The sequence below is a fragment of the Ylistrum balloti genome, unplaced genomic scaffold (genome assembly GCF_031769215.1).
Source record: "Ylistrum balloti isolate Yb309-2 unplaced genomic scaffold, AGI_CSIRO_Ybal_v1 Utg369746, whole genome shotgun sequence".
In the NCBI taxonomy this organism is placed as follows: Eukaryota; Metazoa; Mollusca; class Bivalvia; order Pectinida; family Pectinidae; genus Ylistrum; species Ylistrum balloti.
Genome location: NW_026781953.1, coordinates 100,381 through 116,151, shown reverse-complemented (window position 1 = coordinate 116,151; position 15,771 = coordinate 100,381). Strand labels below are relative to the sequence as shown.

General features: G+C 34.6%; 2 protein-coding genes across 2 annotated transcripts in view; one reads left to right on the top strand and one right to left on the bottom strand.

Moving 5' to 3' along the window:
* LOC132543231 (fibrinogen-like protein 1) overlaps positions 1 to 10,493 on the top strand; it is a 63,856-nt gene extending 53,363 nt beyond the window's left edge. Inside the window, exon 2 of the mRNA XM_060206712.1 lies at positions 6,438 to 10,493. Within this exon, the coding sequence (XP_060062695.1) occupies positions 6,438 to 7,099 (662 nt within the window). The 3' untranslated portion in view covers positions 7,100 to 10,493. The remainder of the gene's footprint in view (positions 1 to 6,437) is intronic.
* LOC132543241 (protein disulfide-isomerase TMX3-like) overlaps positions 1 to 15,771 on the bottom strand; it is a 198,173-nt gene that overhangs the window by 120,366 nt on the left and 62,036 nt on the right. The window lies entirely within an intron of this gene.

The following is a 15,771-nucleotide window of genomic DNA, read 5'->3' as shown; positions in this document are numbered from 1 at the left end:
CATGTGAAAATGCCAGAGTGAAACCATTAATTAGTCTTAAACACATGGTATTCTTTCTTTTGATTTCTTGCAGTTACAATGAGAAGATATATTTTGCAAAGTTCGCTGCACACAAGTATGCAGGCAGAGCAGTTAATGTCATGTTAACCTATTACAGATGCGTTCACCATTTTCTGGCCAAGATTTGAGGAAAATTGGACTCTGAACAAGAGACTATTAATATGTCAGCAGTTGCACAAGATCAGGAAGAGATTTTGTATGCAGTGTACACCTGCTGTGTTGTAATCTATATGTATTTCTTTAATAGGAAATGCATGTGCATCTGACACACTTCCCACTGAAATGTACATCTAGAATTCTTTACCAATTCTGATGCTGGTGCTGAAATACACAAAAATTGTAATCCTGATATATTTAACATAAGATATGGGGTTTTCTTTTTATCAAATAATGAAGTCTAGTCCATTTTCTCTTTATCTGTAGCTGTTTTTTTTTTCCAAAGTTTTTAGTTGTTTTGACAATCTAAAAATATTTATGATAAAAGACTCCATAAAAATTTAAGAGATATGAAATAAAATGTTTCAAAAGCAAAAATAATCAGTGAAAAAACATCGTTGTACAAAATTACTCTGATTCTTTCAAGATTATGCGAGTTTCTATCTCACTGTTTTTTAAAGACAGTTAAGATTTCAGGTTAATATCCCACTGCTTCATAATTTCTGAAAAACCCGAGTTCAGCTTGTTGTCTAGTCGACATGAGATATGAAAATGGAAACCTATTGGTCAGATGATGTTTCAACATCAAATAGAAGTGAGAAAAAGTTGTACTAAAATACAAACTCACTTGACATCCTAGTTGCTTTTACACATGTATATATAGTTTTACTTAAATGCTTAAACACTTCATTTAATCTCTAAGATAAAAAAAAACACTTTAGAACTGCACCATTTTCTTTAGCAGGGATCCCAGGCTAAATGGGTACAAGACATTAAAAAAAGGGAAAAAAGAAAACAAAAACAGGTTTGAAATTTATGAATTTTCCCACCTCCCACCAAACAGCTATTATCTTAAAATACATTTACAGAAGTTAATTATGAAATTTGACCTTTGACCTTTTCACAATTACCCATGACCACCCAAGCATGATTAGGTGTACAACATGATGATAATATGATAATATAGGGTAAATATGTGCCACGACCTCAGATACGACATTGATTCAAAATGGAATGCCACAGAACACCACAAAATGCCACATAACAAATGGACAAGTGTCACACCATATTCCACACGTTTCCTCTAGAAGAATTTCAAGGATTTGTCCGCTGAAAGGCCGAACAACCATAACAGTAGACATAAAACCTGTTATATGAATAAGTATTAGATGAATGAACTACTTCTAAAGACCATGCAATTTATGAAAGCTTTGAATAATACTAATTTATAAATTATAAATGTTCTGTGCATGAACAACGCTGTCAAATCACCACTGTCCGTCACAGAAATGTTTAACTAAAGTGTTAATAACAATTAACCTAATATAGTTAATGAAGAAATATTGAAATAAAATTACTTCATCAAGCTGTGATCACCAAACACTGTTATATATATTAATTACCTGGTGATTTGTGACTTGTAATCTACCTTTCTTTCTGTCCAATACACTACATATGATCATCTGTATTTCCGACTAACACATATTTATATACATTTTACTTACAATATACTGTGTTCATATTTCAGCCCTGTCAGCAGATAGGTATCAGATGTAAATTTTATTTTCTTTATAGTAAAGCCTATTTCTTAAATAAATTCAATATTTTTAATCTGATTTCATATACAAATTATAAATTTAAAATTAGAAAAGATTCTGCTGGCATTTTTACACAGGATCATAATTTTCTTATCAACGATCTGTGACATTGTAAATCAACATATATCTGTCTTTGAATTTAAAGTATTTACCAACCTTGTTTATCTCTCCAATCTTTGTAGGGATCTGAAATGCACTGTTTATTAAATAGGCAATAATTTTATGAGGATATTCATAATGGCCATTTAGACCCATCACACGATGATGACACACGAACCCAGAATGTAGTTACGTAACCAGAAAATGGAAATTGGTCACAAGAGATTAACTTTAAATGTGATGATACAAAAATACAGATATATCCTACTTGGTTTCCTTTTGGATTGATTTGTGTGAGATCTTTTATAGAAAATACATTTATTTAATGGTTATTTCACAAGGATAACTTTTTATTCAGTTTGTGAGCTATGGTGTCTGTGGAGTTTAGGGACGATTTGAACCCTGGTAGGCATTTTGTATAATTCTTTAACTATTGCCCTGGGTATTTAGGGTTTAGGGATATACAACTTTGACAAATTTTGTATAATTTGTTAACTGTTGCCCTGGGTATTTAGGATTTAGGGACATTCAACTTTGACAAATTTTGTATAATTTGTTAACTATTGCCCTGGGTATTTAGGGTTTAGGGATATACAACTTTGACAAATTTTGTATAATTTGTTAACTGTTGCCCTGGGTATTTAGGATTTAGGGACATTCAACTTTGACAAATTTTGTATAATTTGTTAACTATTGCCCTGGGTATTTAGGATTTAGGGACATTCAACTTTGACAAATTTTGTATAATTTGTTAACTGTTGCCCTGGGTATTTAGGGTTTAGGGATATACAACTTTGACAAATTTTGTATAACTTGTTAACTATTGCCCTGGGTATTTAGGGTTTAGGGATATACAACTTTGACAAATTTTGTATAATTTGTTAACTGTTGCCCTGGGTATTTAGGATTTAGGGACATTCAACTTTGACAAATTTTGTATAATTTGTTAACTATTGCATTTACAACTTTGACAAATTTTGTATAATTTGTTAACTGTTGCCCTGGGTATTTAGGATTTAGGGACATTCAACTTTGACAAATTTTGTATAATTTGTTAACTATTGCCCTGGGTATTTAGGATTTAGGGACATTCAACTTTGACAAATTTTGTATAATTTGTTAACTGTTGCCCTGGGTATTTAGGGTTTAGGGATATACAACTTTGACAAATTTTGTATAACTTGTTAACTATTGCCCTGGGTATTTAGGATTTAGGGACATTCAACTTTGACAAATTTTGTATAATTTGTTAACTGTTGCCCTGGGGATTTGGGATTTGGGGACATTTAACCTTATATGACTTTTCAGGTCACAGTTCGTAAACCGTTGTCCAGAGTATGTTGGGTTCCCAGATGGTTTATAAGTATTGCCCAGTATGTGTGAGATTTATGGATGTTAAAGATTTTTATGTCATTGTCAGTAGATACATAGGATTTAGTGAAGTGCAGTGGGGTCGTGATGTTGGGTAGCACTTTCTGCTAACTCAAAAAAAGCAAAGGAATAGAATTGAAAAAGCAACTGGAAATTTTCCAGCATGATTAACATAATATAACTCAGCTGAAATAATTTTATTTGTTGACGGTGTAAATATATGTAGTGATGCCATATATTGTGTACAATGAACTAACAGTCCCACTATACATAAAGGATAAGTGTTCCATTATTTGGTTGATTGTTGTGTTGTGTGGATCTATATTCAGTTAAGTTATTTACAATGCAAAAGCATTCCAAACCACTTCAACATAAATTACACAACTTACTTTCAGCATTATCGTAAATTATTTTCTGAAGTGAAAGAAGTAAATTCTGGCATCAATAAAAAAGGCCATAACTCAATATTTTTCATTAGTTTAAAAAAAAAATGAGATGATGTCATAATAAAACAATTTTGTTTCAATTTCATTTTAAGGGTGATAACTCTAAAAAAAGAATGACACTGAATTTTGTCTCCTACTTTCCTATCGAAATAGACAGGAGATACTTTTGTTTCCAAATTTGTCTCTTTCTCTTTTGAAAAGTTGAAACATTTTTGATTATCAAGATATACATACATAAAATAAGACCATATCTTTATCATGTTTCACAACTTTCCTTCGGTTTCTCTTCACCATTGTAAAATAAGGCTGAACAAAATGGGTGGGAGTTATCTCTATTGAGTTTCTCTTGTCTAGACGTTTAAGAGCTCAATTTACCAAATCTCAACTTTTGTTATGGTTTTTGTACATTGCATTAAGGACAATTAATTATTTTAAAACTCTTCCCATGCCTCAATAAATAAATAAAACATTATCTAATTGATTTCATTGCCAGTAATAGATTACATTCACATGATCAATTGCCTATGAGCATGTGTTAGAATTTACAAAAGAAAGACAAAAATTTAGAATCTCCATGTTATTTCTGACCAATAGGTTATCATGTAACAGATATGAGACTGTAAGGATATGTTTGATTGCCCAACCCAACATCCTTTATTCAACATTAAAAAAAAAATGAGGTGTAAAAGTTAAACCTCATTATCTCAAACTCATATAACTTAAAGACCCCATTTAATTCAAAGTATTTCATTTGTGCTGGCAAAATTTCACACAAAATATTTGAACACACTTAAACAAAAATTTCTCTGATAACTTGAGGTTTACCCCCATGGTTCCGCTAACTTTGAGATAATAAGTTCAACTATATTTATATGAAACAGCCTTTAGTATTAAGCAACTAACTAGGTCTACACTATTAGCATGCCATAGCTGTTTATACCTTGAATCCTTTTATATCTTTAAATACACAAACATCAGCTATTTGCCCTGCACTTAGAATGTATAATTGTATGTGATTGCAGCAAGCATGTGTATTGCTCCCTCTTCAAGCACAGGTGCTCCACCTATTGACTTGAAATGTGAGGTAGAAAGGTCTTCCTATCGTGTAACCAATACGACAGTAACAAGATTTGTACTTCAGCCAAAGTTTTAAGTAGAAACACTCAAAGGAAACACTAATATTACAATAGGTTTTTATCAGAAAATGTTGATATCATTGAGACATGTATATATTTTGAGTTTTGGACCTATTCCCGAAATACGCCATGAAAGGTTCAGTTGACCATTCTGTAATTTAAATACTAAGATTGTCTGTACTATTTTCAGTCTGATTATTATAATTTTACATGTTTTTAGTTCAATGATCTATTCTTTTATGTTAATGTATAATTTGTATTGTTTCCTGCACCGAATCATATCAGTTCTGTTGGATCTAACTCTTTGTATTCCGTTGTTACGATATGTTACTGTTCCTTTACTATCTAGTTAGAACAAAGCTTTCCAAGTGCCTTTCACATTTTAAGTGCTTGTGTTCATGTTGTGATGTCACGATATTGAGTACAGAGTGCTTTGAAGAATACAGAAATTTTAATTAATGCTAATTTCATTTGTGTAAAATCATCTTTAAGTCTAGTAATAATTAAAAGTAAGTCAAACAAATTCAGGAAAGTGGAAATGTGGTCAAAATAAATTTTTTGTTAATATTAGCCACTGGCAGAGTGCAGAGCTGTGACCTATGCTCCATGCCTTTCAATCCTGGGAGAATTATTCCCAGATAGATCAAGTCCTGAGACTTCTCATTCTGGACCTGAACAAAACACGATCTTACACATGTTACTTGTATAGTGCTTCACTCCTAATATTTCAGATATGATGAAGTACTTCCTGTTTCTAATATCTGAGATATGATGCAGTACTTCCTGTTTGTAATATCTGGGATATAATGCAGTACTTCCTGTTTCTAATATCTGAGATATGATGCAATACTTCCTGTTTCTAATATCCGAGATATGATGCAGTACTTCCTGTTTCTAATATCTGAGATATGATGAAGTACTTCCTGTTTCTAATATCTGAGATATGATGCAGTACTTCCTGTTACTAATATCTGGGATATAATGCAGTACTTCCTGTTTCTAATATCTGAGATATAATGCAGTACTTTCTGTTTCTAATATCCGAGATATGATGCAGTACTTCCTAGTTCTAATATCTGAGATATGATGAAGTACTTCCTGTTTCTAATATCTGAGATATGATGCAGTACTTCCTGTTACTAATATCTGGGATATAATGCAGTACTTCCTATTTCTAATATCTGAGATATAATGCAGTACTTTCTGTTTCTAATATCCGAGATATGATGCAGTACTTCCTGTTTCTAATATCTGAGATATGATGAAGTACTTCCTGTTTCTAATATCTGAGATATGATGCAGTACTTCCTGTTTCTAATATCCGAGATATGATGCAGTACTTCTTGTTTCTAATATCTGAGATATGATGCAGAACTTCCTGTTTCTAATATTATGGATCCAGGTTATGCTTTCTCCTGTTACATAATAATAATTATCATAACATTTTTACATACAATTCACTATGTCCTATTAACATTACCATGTAGCACATTGCTTTGCCATCATGTAGATCAAAGTTATCTATATACTACATAACATGTGATTTATTTTGATCATTTTCTCTTCCACAGACTGCCTTGATGTACTGAACCGAGGCCACACGACAAGTGGTGTGTACTATGTAACACCTACATACTCCTCATGCTCTATCCCAGTTTGGTGCGATATGGAAACTCCACCTGGTGGCTGGTTATTGATTCAAAAGAGAAAAAACGGTGCAGTTGACTTTGATCGATTTTGGAATGAATACAAAGACGGATTTGGTAACGTGGTGTCTGAATTCTGGATCGGACTGGACAATATGTTTCTCCTGACCAATCAGGACCACTACGAGCTGCGTGTGGACTTGTGGGATTTTGATGACAATCGTGTGCATGCTCTTTATAAAAATTTCAAAATTGACGGGGAGCGCGACAAATACCGATTACATATTAGCCATTATGAGGGAAGTGCTCAAGACAGTTTAGAAATGCACAAAGGTATGAAGTTTAGCACACCTGATCAGGACAACGATAACTGGAATAACTACCACTGTGCACGCGAGTGGACATCTGGATGGTGGTATAACAACTGTTGGTCTGCATTACTCAACGGACAATATCACAATCGATCTGATGTTAAATTCAGAGGGATTACATGGAATGATTGGAAGCACGAACAACTCGCACGAACGGAAATGAAAATTCGGCCTAGCAGACTTTATCATAACAATACTGTGCCGCACAAGAGATAGGAAATGTTGACTAGTAATAGTGAGATTCAATATTCTTAGTGGATACATCTGTTACTGTGATCAAATGTTTCAAGTGTAATAATGACAATGACCAAAATCTTGGGCAGCAAAACACTTGAAGGCAATAGAACACTATATGATTGATATATTCTCTAGTACTCCACAAAAGTATTGTGTAAAACAATGGAAAATGCATAGAAATTGTTTGCACAGCTAAATAAGACTGATCCAATGCTTGTTTAGTGTCCTAAGCAACGAAAAAAGATGGTTCACAAACGAAACACTCAAGGTCATAACAGGAGTGAACATTAACCAATTACATTCATTATTGTTGTGCTTAAAGGCTACTGCAGCTGTGATACAGAACCTTATATTTGTGTTGAGTTACTTCCGGATAACGTACGGCACAGGACATTTCACTGTTACCAACCATATTCCTAATTCCCATTCTAGGAAGCACCAAAACTCTGATGAAGTTAAGGCTATATAATACCAGAGTAAATTATCAAGGGGAAGTAACTCAAGACATAATTTGCATTGAACTGACATCAATAGCCAAAAATGACTATGCTCCATGTCTGCTTTTTATAGCAGTAGCTATATACCCAAGAGTGGTGATTTTACAAATATGATAAAAAAATCTGGTGCCATGTATCAATCTGTTTATACAATATTTTCTATTATACAATGGCCAGTATTACATACTAAAGGGCAATCACTGTATATGTATGCATGGCTGAACGAATGTTATTGTATTCCAGTGGTTTGTAAAATCATGAACATTGCTTGATGACTATTCATGACACTCCACTTGTTATTGGTAATGTTCGAATAAAGGTCAAACTATATTATGTCAGGGCTTTCTCCTCCTAACTGGCTAATAAGAATAAGCCCCTCAAAAGTATATACATAATATGTAGATGGATGTGAAAGGAGTGAAAGTTGTTTTGTATAGAGAGAATGTTACAAAAAAATATTTTTATCTCTTTGTGAAAATCCATTGTGATTTTATTGTTTTTTTTCTATTTATAAGCTTAAATATCAATATAATTCCAATACTGAATACATTTTATGTGTTTATAAGAAAAAAGCATTCAATGTTATACATAAGAATTGATATTTCTCATTTATCATGTAAATGATGTTGTCTTCTGATAAATATTGTAAATCAAAAATTACCATTATTATTGAGATTTGAGTGCTGGCCATTTAATCAAAGAGCGTCAAATGGACTTGACTTGAACATATTTTGTTCCAAGGATGTCGAAGTAAAATGTCAAGCAACAGAAATGGACTTCGATGGTATGGAGCTTTTGACTTGTGTCTAGGATAATCCTCGCTGTATGGAGGCATCTGTAGCTTTAAAGTCTCTAAATGACGGAGCTGATGTACATATATTTATACCTATAACCTAGCTTGGTAACATAATAGTAAGGCTGAGGCAGTACAGGACTCGTCAAATGTCAAATCCTGGACAACTATTTTATAACGTGTCTTGGACATACAATGTGTTAAGCACAAACAATATATGTCTATATGTCAAATGATTGGTTTCCAGGTCAACTGCTTCAGGGCAACTGTCTTGGACATACAATGTGTTAAGCACAAACAATATATGTCTATAGGACAACTAATTTGTTTCCAGGACAACTGCTTTAAAATGTGTCTAAGACAACTGATTTGTATCCAAGACAACTGCTTTGTATTCATGACAACTATTTGATGATGTGTGTAGGTCATACAACATGTCTATAAGGATAATTAATTTGTATCATGGACAACAGTTTTACAATGTGTCTAGGACAACTAATTTGTATCCTGAGGACAACAGTGCTTTTATGTGTCTGGGACGAATAATTTGTATGTGTCTAGGACAACTAATTTGTATCCTGAGGACAACAGTGCTTTTATGTGTCTGGGACGAATAATTTGTATCCAGGACAACAGTTTTACAATGTGTCTAGGACAACTGATTTGTATCCTGAGGACAACAGTGCTTTAATGTGTCTGGGACAAATAATTTGTATCCAGGACAACTGTTTTACTATGAGTCTTAAGACATCTAACGCATATCCAGGACAACAGTGTTTCCATGTGTCTAGAACAAGACAACTGTTTTACATACATAAACATGCCTAAAACAACTCATTTGTATCTAAGACTGATAATGTATTAAATTTCAAATTTTGAATTAAATTTAATATACAACAGTTATATAATAGTTCCAAGAACACTGCCATATGATTTTTTTCTTTAAGAATGTATACACAGTTAAATGTGACACAAATTTTACAAAACTAAAAGAGTGACTACAAGTAAAAATGGGTACATGGATACCCTGGATACATGACATCCTCAATATATCACATTCTCAATATATCACATTCTCAATACACAGACACCCCGAGATACACAGACACCTGAGATACGTAGACGCCCGAGATACACAGACACCTAAGATACACAGACGCCCGAGATACACAGATACCCAAGATACACAGACACCCTCAGATACACAGACACCCGAGATACTTAGACGCCCGAGATACACAGACACCCAAGATACACAGATGCCCGAGATACACAGACACCCTGAGATACACAGGTGCCCAAGATACACAGACACCCGAGATACACTGACGCCCGAGATACACAGACTCCCGAGATACACAGACACTCGAAATACACAGACTTCTTGCATACATCAACTTCCCAGATGCATCAACATTCCAGATACATTGAAATTCTGGATACACCACAACTTGGAAAAGCTGACATTCTTGATACACCAATGTCTTGACGACATCATGTGACTTCCTGATACATTGACTTGCTGGAAATGTCCTCGATACAATTCTACCATTATCGTGGACAGAATATCGAGCACCAATCACGGAATAGTGTGATAAGAAGTGGTCATCAAACTATTACCAATGGCAAACATGACCTCTAGTGGCCTAGGGAATATAGACAACTGAAAACTATTTTTCTGTGAAAAGTATTAAATGGCATATTTTCGCAGAACAGCAGTATCAAATCAAAAGTGTTGCCATGTGACTGAGACAATCTGGTGAAGTTACTGTGGGCGAAAAACAGCAGAAAAGCAGAGAATTATACCTCTGTATTAGGATTATACTGCTGTAATTAACTAAGACTGGCAGTTGCCCAGACAGGTTTCGGAATTTATTGGTCAGTCATATTATACAACTGGTGCTTCTTTATAAGACTGACAGCTGATTATGTGTTCAAGTGACAATGTTGCTAAGTGTCTTAATCACTGCAGTGCCTGAAATCTATCTGCCTTTGATCAATGAATGATATAGCTTGATCACGGTACCTTGCATTTGTTTTAATGCTCTCAACTGCTAATGTGTAATAAACAATTTAAAACTTGTACAGTTGTTGTGATTAGATGACATACAACAGAAATCATTTGTAGCTGCATTATTTTCATTGTTTATTGCATTTATGAGGTAAATGTCCAAACAAAAGGCTCAATAGTCCTGTATCACTCATCTATTCTGTAGCTCATAAGGGAAGCCTTGTTGAAAAGGTAGATCCAGAAAGCAGAAAATGTTTTTAAACATGTATTTTAAACATTTCTTTGTATTAAGTTCAATGAAGAAAAGAAATATACCTTAAGTTGCTTTATTCATTCAAAGTTTATTTGAATGGCTCATGTAATTTGGAAATTGGTGAAGGTCATTTATTTGAACAAAGTTAGAAGCTCTTCATCCCAGCATTAAGCTGAATTATAGTCATTTGAAAATTTGATGATCCTGGGCCTTTATGTTATAAGATTTGAATACCTTTGACCTCTGTGACCTTAAAAGAAGGTCAAGGTAATTCATCTGATCATGAACAAAATTGGAAGCCATTCATCAGACCATATAACTGACCAAAATATCTTGTTTCTTTCCATTTTCATCTTGATAAGATAGTCGTCAGCAAATTTCAAGATATCTGACCCATCTGGCCTTCAAAGTGTATCAATGTCATTTATTTCAACAAATTTGATGGCCTTCAGAATGCTACTGGCCTTTTTGTGACTGAGGTGATATTTGAAGATTTTTACAATGACCCTTTGACCTTGAAAAAAGTCAGTGTCATTTAACTGAATACACTACAAAGCCACTGGCTCAATATCTTGAATCTAGGAGGGAGGGGAGGAAATCTTGAAATCCCCAGAGAAAAAACCATTGACCTGTGGCCAGTATCTGGCAACTGCCCAGTTACAGTACATCAAATCAACTACAAATAGCCGTGGTACAATGAAAATATGGTTCATGCGAGGATGCCGAAATGTGTTATAGTTGTAAACAAGAGGCCCAAGGGGCTTGCATCTCTCACCTGGATTTCAAAGAAGAATTTCAAAGAAGACAAATTATTTCTGAAAGAATTTCCCTATTGGGTCCTGAACTTTTAGTCAAGTAGAAATCAGATTTACTAATTGTAAAATTTGCTTCAGACCAAACTTGAGAAATATCCTTCTATAGAAACAAAATTTATAAGAACTTATAGTTACCATTTTGAGCCCCACACCTCTGATGTCAGGCTCCTTGTTGATACAAAATTAAGTTCATTACAATAAGAAATGCTTCAGACCAAATCAGAACAGAAATCTAAATTTCTCTTTATCCAATAATGCACCAGGCCAAATTTGGGCAAAATCCAATCATTCCTAAATGAAGAGTAGGATTTTAAAGAATTTGCTCTGTTTCTCCTACTGGGCCTTGACACTCCTACCCATGGGAGTCAAGAGACTATACTTATACAAACTAGGTTTCCCTTTACCCAGGTATGCTTCAGATCAAATTTAGGCGAAATCTGTTCAGTCATTCATCATTCATGACCAGTAGTGATTTTTAGTAGTAACTTGCAGGACGATGGACAGACGGCAGATGCCAGGCCATAGCATAAGCTCATCAGCATGTCAGACCATGTAAGCTGAAGACTAAAACTTTGGTTTGAAACAAAACTAAAATATTCATTTGAACAATCTGGTCAGTTCTTTGCCAAAAAAAAAATGGAAAAAAAAAAACAAATTGGTCTAGTGAATTAGATATACAAGAGAGTTACGTTGTATGGTGGTCAGACTGTGATATTAGAAGAAAACAAAGGGCAGTAACTCTGTATGAAGAGGGAGTGAGACACAAACTATATATTAATATTCTAGTAAAGATAAAGGGACATAAAGTAATGAAGTCAACAAATATCTTAAAAAAGAAACAGAATTTTATCACGTGAAACTAGCTTTAAAGTCAGACAAGTTTCAAGACCTTTGAGGATGGGATAAGGCCCCGATTTCATGATTTTATGCAAAAACACACCCATTTTGTCTGAATTATTTTCTAAAACTGCAGATTTCATAATTGTCAAAAAAAACCTTTACAGTAGAAAGGATGAGTATTTATTATTCAGAAATGAGTTAGTATCCTGTTACAACACCTGTTCATTAATACAGACGATTACAGAGTACATGAAGGTTTAGGGAAATACACACTGACCACAAAACCACATTTATATGACCAGAACCAGATATCTTCACCAGTCATGATCATTTCACCATGAATAATTCAGATAATTCCAGGAATATACCCAGTATTATCACGATGTCAACTTTTAACCATTTTTTACACAAGCTATACACCTAGTGCTCATTAATTATTGTCTCATTAGTATGGCAGATAAGACGAAAATATCTTCACCATGACATATAATATTTATCCTCCAATAACCCACAGGTCGACACATATATTCTTTCTCAAAATAGGGAGATGATCTTCATACAGGCTATGGTTGAAGTAGTTATAAGTGGGCTTATTACCAGATACCAGGTAACCTCAGTATCAAAATGCAGGTCATATGGGCACTGTTAAGTGTGAAATAATGACACCAAGTGAGTGGCGAGTTTAATTAATGTTCCGGATCATCGTACAATTTTAGGGTGTCTGATGTTAGCCAGTACCGTGTCATATAAATTTCATGCTGTCAGGACACTAGGCGTAGTGACCAGTCGATGACCAGTTAATATTGTAGTGTGCCAGATAAGGTCAATTAATGACCCCTGCTGGAGTTTCAAGAGTTTAAACAGACTTTAGAATTCCTTCACTCTCATCTTCATCTCTGATAATTATTACTTTCATCTGTTTGATTGTATCTGTAAATTGTCTGTATCATGCATGTTTTAGTAAGTCCAATGTAAACCTCCGAGCTAGGCACACGTCTACTCATACCTTCCAGTCTTAATACAGTTTAGAACCGAAGACAAGAGTTAATTGTTATTTTCTCTATTGTATCCGGAGGCTGAAGGTAACAGGCACCAGTACTGGATGTGAGTGTACACTGGAATATATGCTTCGAAGAGTATACCGAAATATAGGTATGTCGAAACATTGTCAGCTAATAAGTTTTGCTGATATCTTTCAACGATTGTTGTCAAGCCATAGTCATTTCTACCTTCATTGCTAAAAAGGCCTAAAATGGCAAAACATTAACAAAAGTTTTGAAATAATTTTTTCAGCTAAACTGCTCGAAGGGCAAGTGAACTCATATTGTGCCAAGGAATCTATCCTTTAAAGCTAGCATTTTTTTTCTTAAAACAAATTCTTATTTACAAAGTGACGTTACAGCTACAATTCAAATATTAGGTCAGTTGCAAGCTGGGATGAATGACTTCCCTAGTTTGTTAAAATGAATCAACTTCTCAGAAACCTGAAGTCCCAGGATAATAAAGTAACATCCTGTGATAAAGAGCTAAATAGTTTATGCACATGAATAACCTTGACCCATTTTAAAGGTCACATATACAAAATGTGTTAAAATCTCCAAATAACTTAAGAATACTTCACTTGGGACCTAAGTGAAGAAGGGAATTATGAGTGGAATAAAAGGGCGGTGATAATCCTGGCAGGGGCAGTGAAAATCCTGGAGGGGGCAGTGGAAATCCTGGAGGGAGCATTGATAGTCCTGGAGGGGGCAAAGGAGACCTAGACCTTCCATTTCTTCATTTTCTAGAATAGTCCTCAGTAATTTTGACAGCGAATAAAAACTGCTGAAATCGATTCATCATTCTCTACTTCCAGGACTTTCCCTGCCAAGATTTGATTAAGTTTGTTATTGCTTTGCACCCTATTAACAGCCAGGATCATTAAAGGTAGTGCCAGGTTTGGATGACGGAGGAAAGCAAGAGTTTCCAGAGAAAAACTATTGACCTGCAGCCAGTACCTTGCAACTGTCCCACATAGACCTCAAGTCTGACACCAAGAGGTGGAAGTTTAGTGATAAATATGGTCTGAGATGCTTTAACCACACAACCACACACTCCAATGTACATAAAAACTACCAGCTTATATATGATAGAAAGGCATGTTTTTTTTTTCTTTTTGACTCTGTATTAAAAATTCACCAGCAAAGAAAGTACACAAGTTTGCAGAAGCAAATTGGGCCATTGATGAGTTCATAAGTCTCAGAAAAAGAAGAATTTCTATACATCACAATGGTGACAGGTATCAAGGACTTCCCATGTAAGTGTTCCTGCACACAAAATCCATTTTCATTTTACCAATTAAGAAGTGATCATTAACATAAATGAAGCTGTATGGCTGCGAGCTTTGTGAGCAGATAAGCCAGAGAGAGGTGGACACCTGTTTGTAGAACCCAAGCTATTTGCAACAAGAGTTCCACCAGCCAGTAGATGATATGCCCATCACATGTAAAACGAGCATTTGGAAACAAATGAAAAAAAAACGGGGTGTTAAATGTCCAATCAACACATCAATGTCATTAACAGACAATGCCAGAACCTCCCTATGAAGTATTACATGTATCTGTGTGAAACTACAGGAGCTATCAAGAAGACACTGTTAAGGTAAATGAAATAAGGGGCAATAACTCTGTAAATTGCCAGCCAAAAATTGCAGTTATCAAACTACAATGGTAATGAACCTCCCTATGAAGTTTTAAGTTGATCTGTTGAAAACTAGCTAAGTTATTGAGTGGACATCATGAGTGCCCATCCACACACCCTCTCACATGATAACACACTCATCTTGTGATAGGCATGTAAAAACAGCAATTATCTAAGAATGCTCAACCTCATTCACCTGAGAATCACAATAATTATGACAATTTCATCAATGAATTACAAGAAGTACATCCTACAAGTATTCTGACTAATAGCTCACCACTTATGATGTACACCTTGCCTGGTCTGACCAGCACCACAGTTAAAGACATACTCTACATATTTTCAAATTTGACTCGTCACGTTGGGTAAGACAAAATTCAAGCAAGTGTTCAGAAATAAATATTTTCATCCTGTCAGGATGCAAGTGTAAATATGCATATTTGGAGATGGTACATCCTTAATAGTCCCGGGGTTAGGATCATTTTCGGTCTTCACACCTCTGGAACATTTCATGACAAAATTGAAGGTTCCACATACGATCCTTCGGTGTTCATCAAACGATTCTCAAGGTCGCTTAACATTAGATTGTTATGGCTTAGAAGTTGGGTGTCTTTCCTTTGTAATCTTCAAAAGAAGCATATCAGTGTTTGATTGGTCAATTTTTTTCTCCTGGAACCAATCAAATTGCTTCGCTTGTGCCCTTGATTTTGCCATGACATGTTCCAGGGTTGAAGAGAGTGAAAGTGATCATAAACTTAGGAGT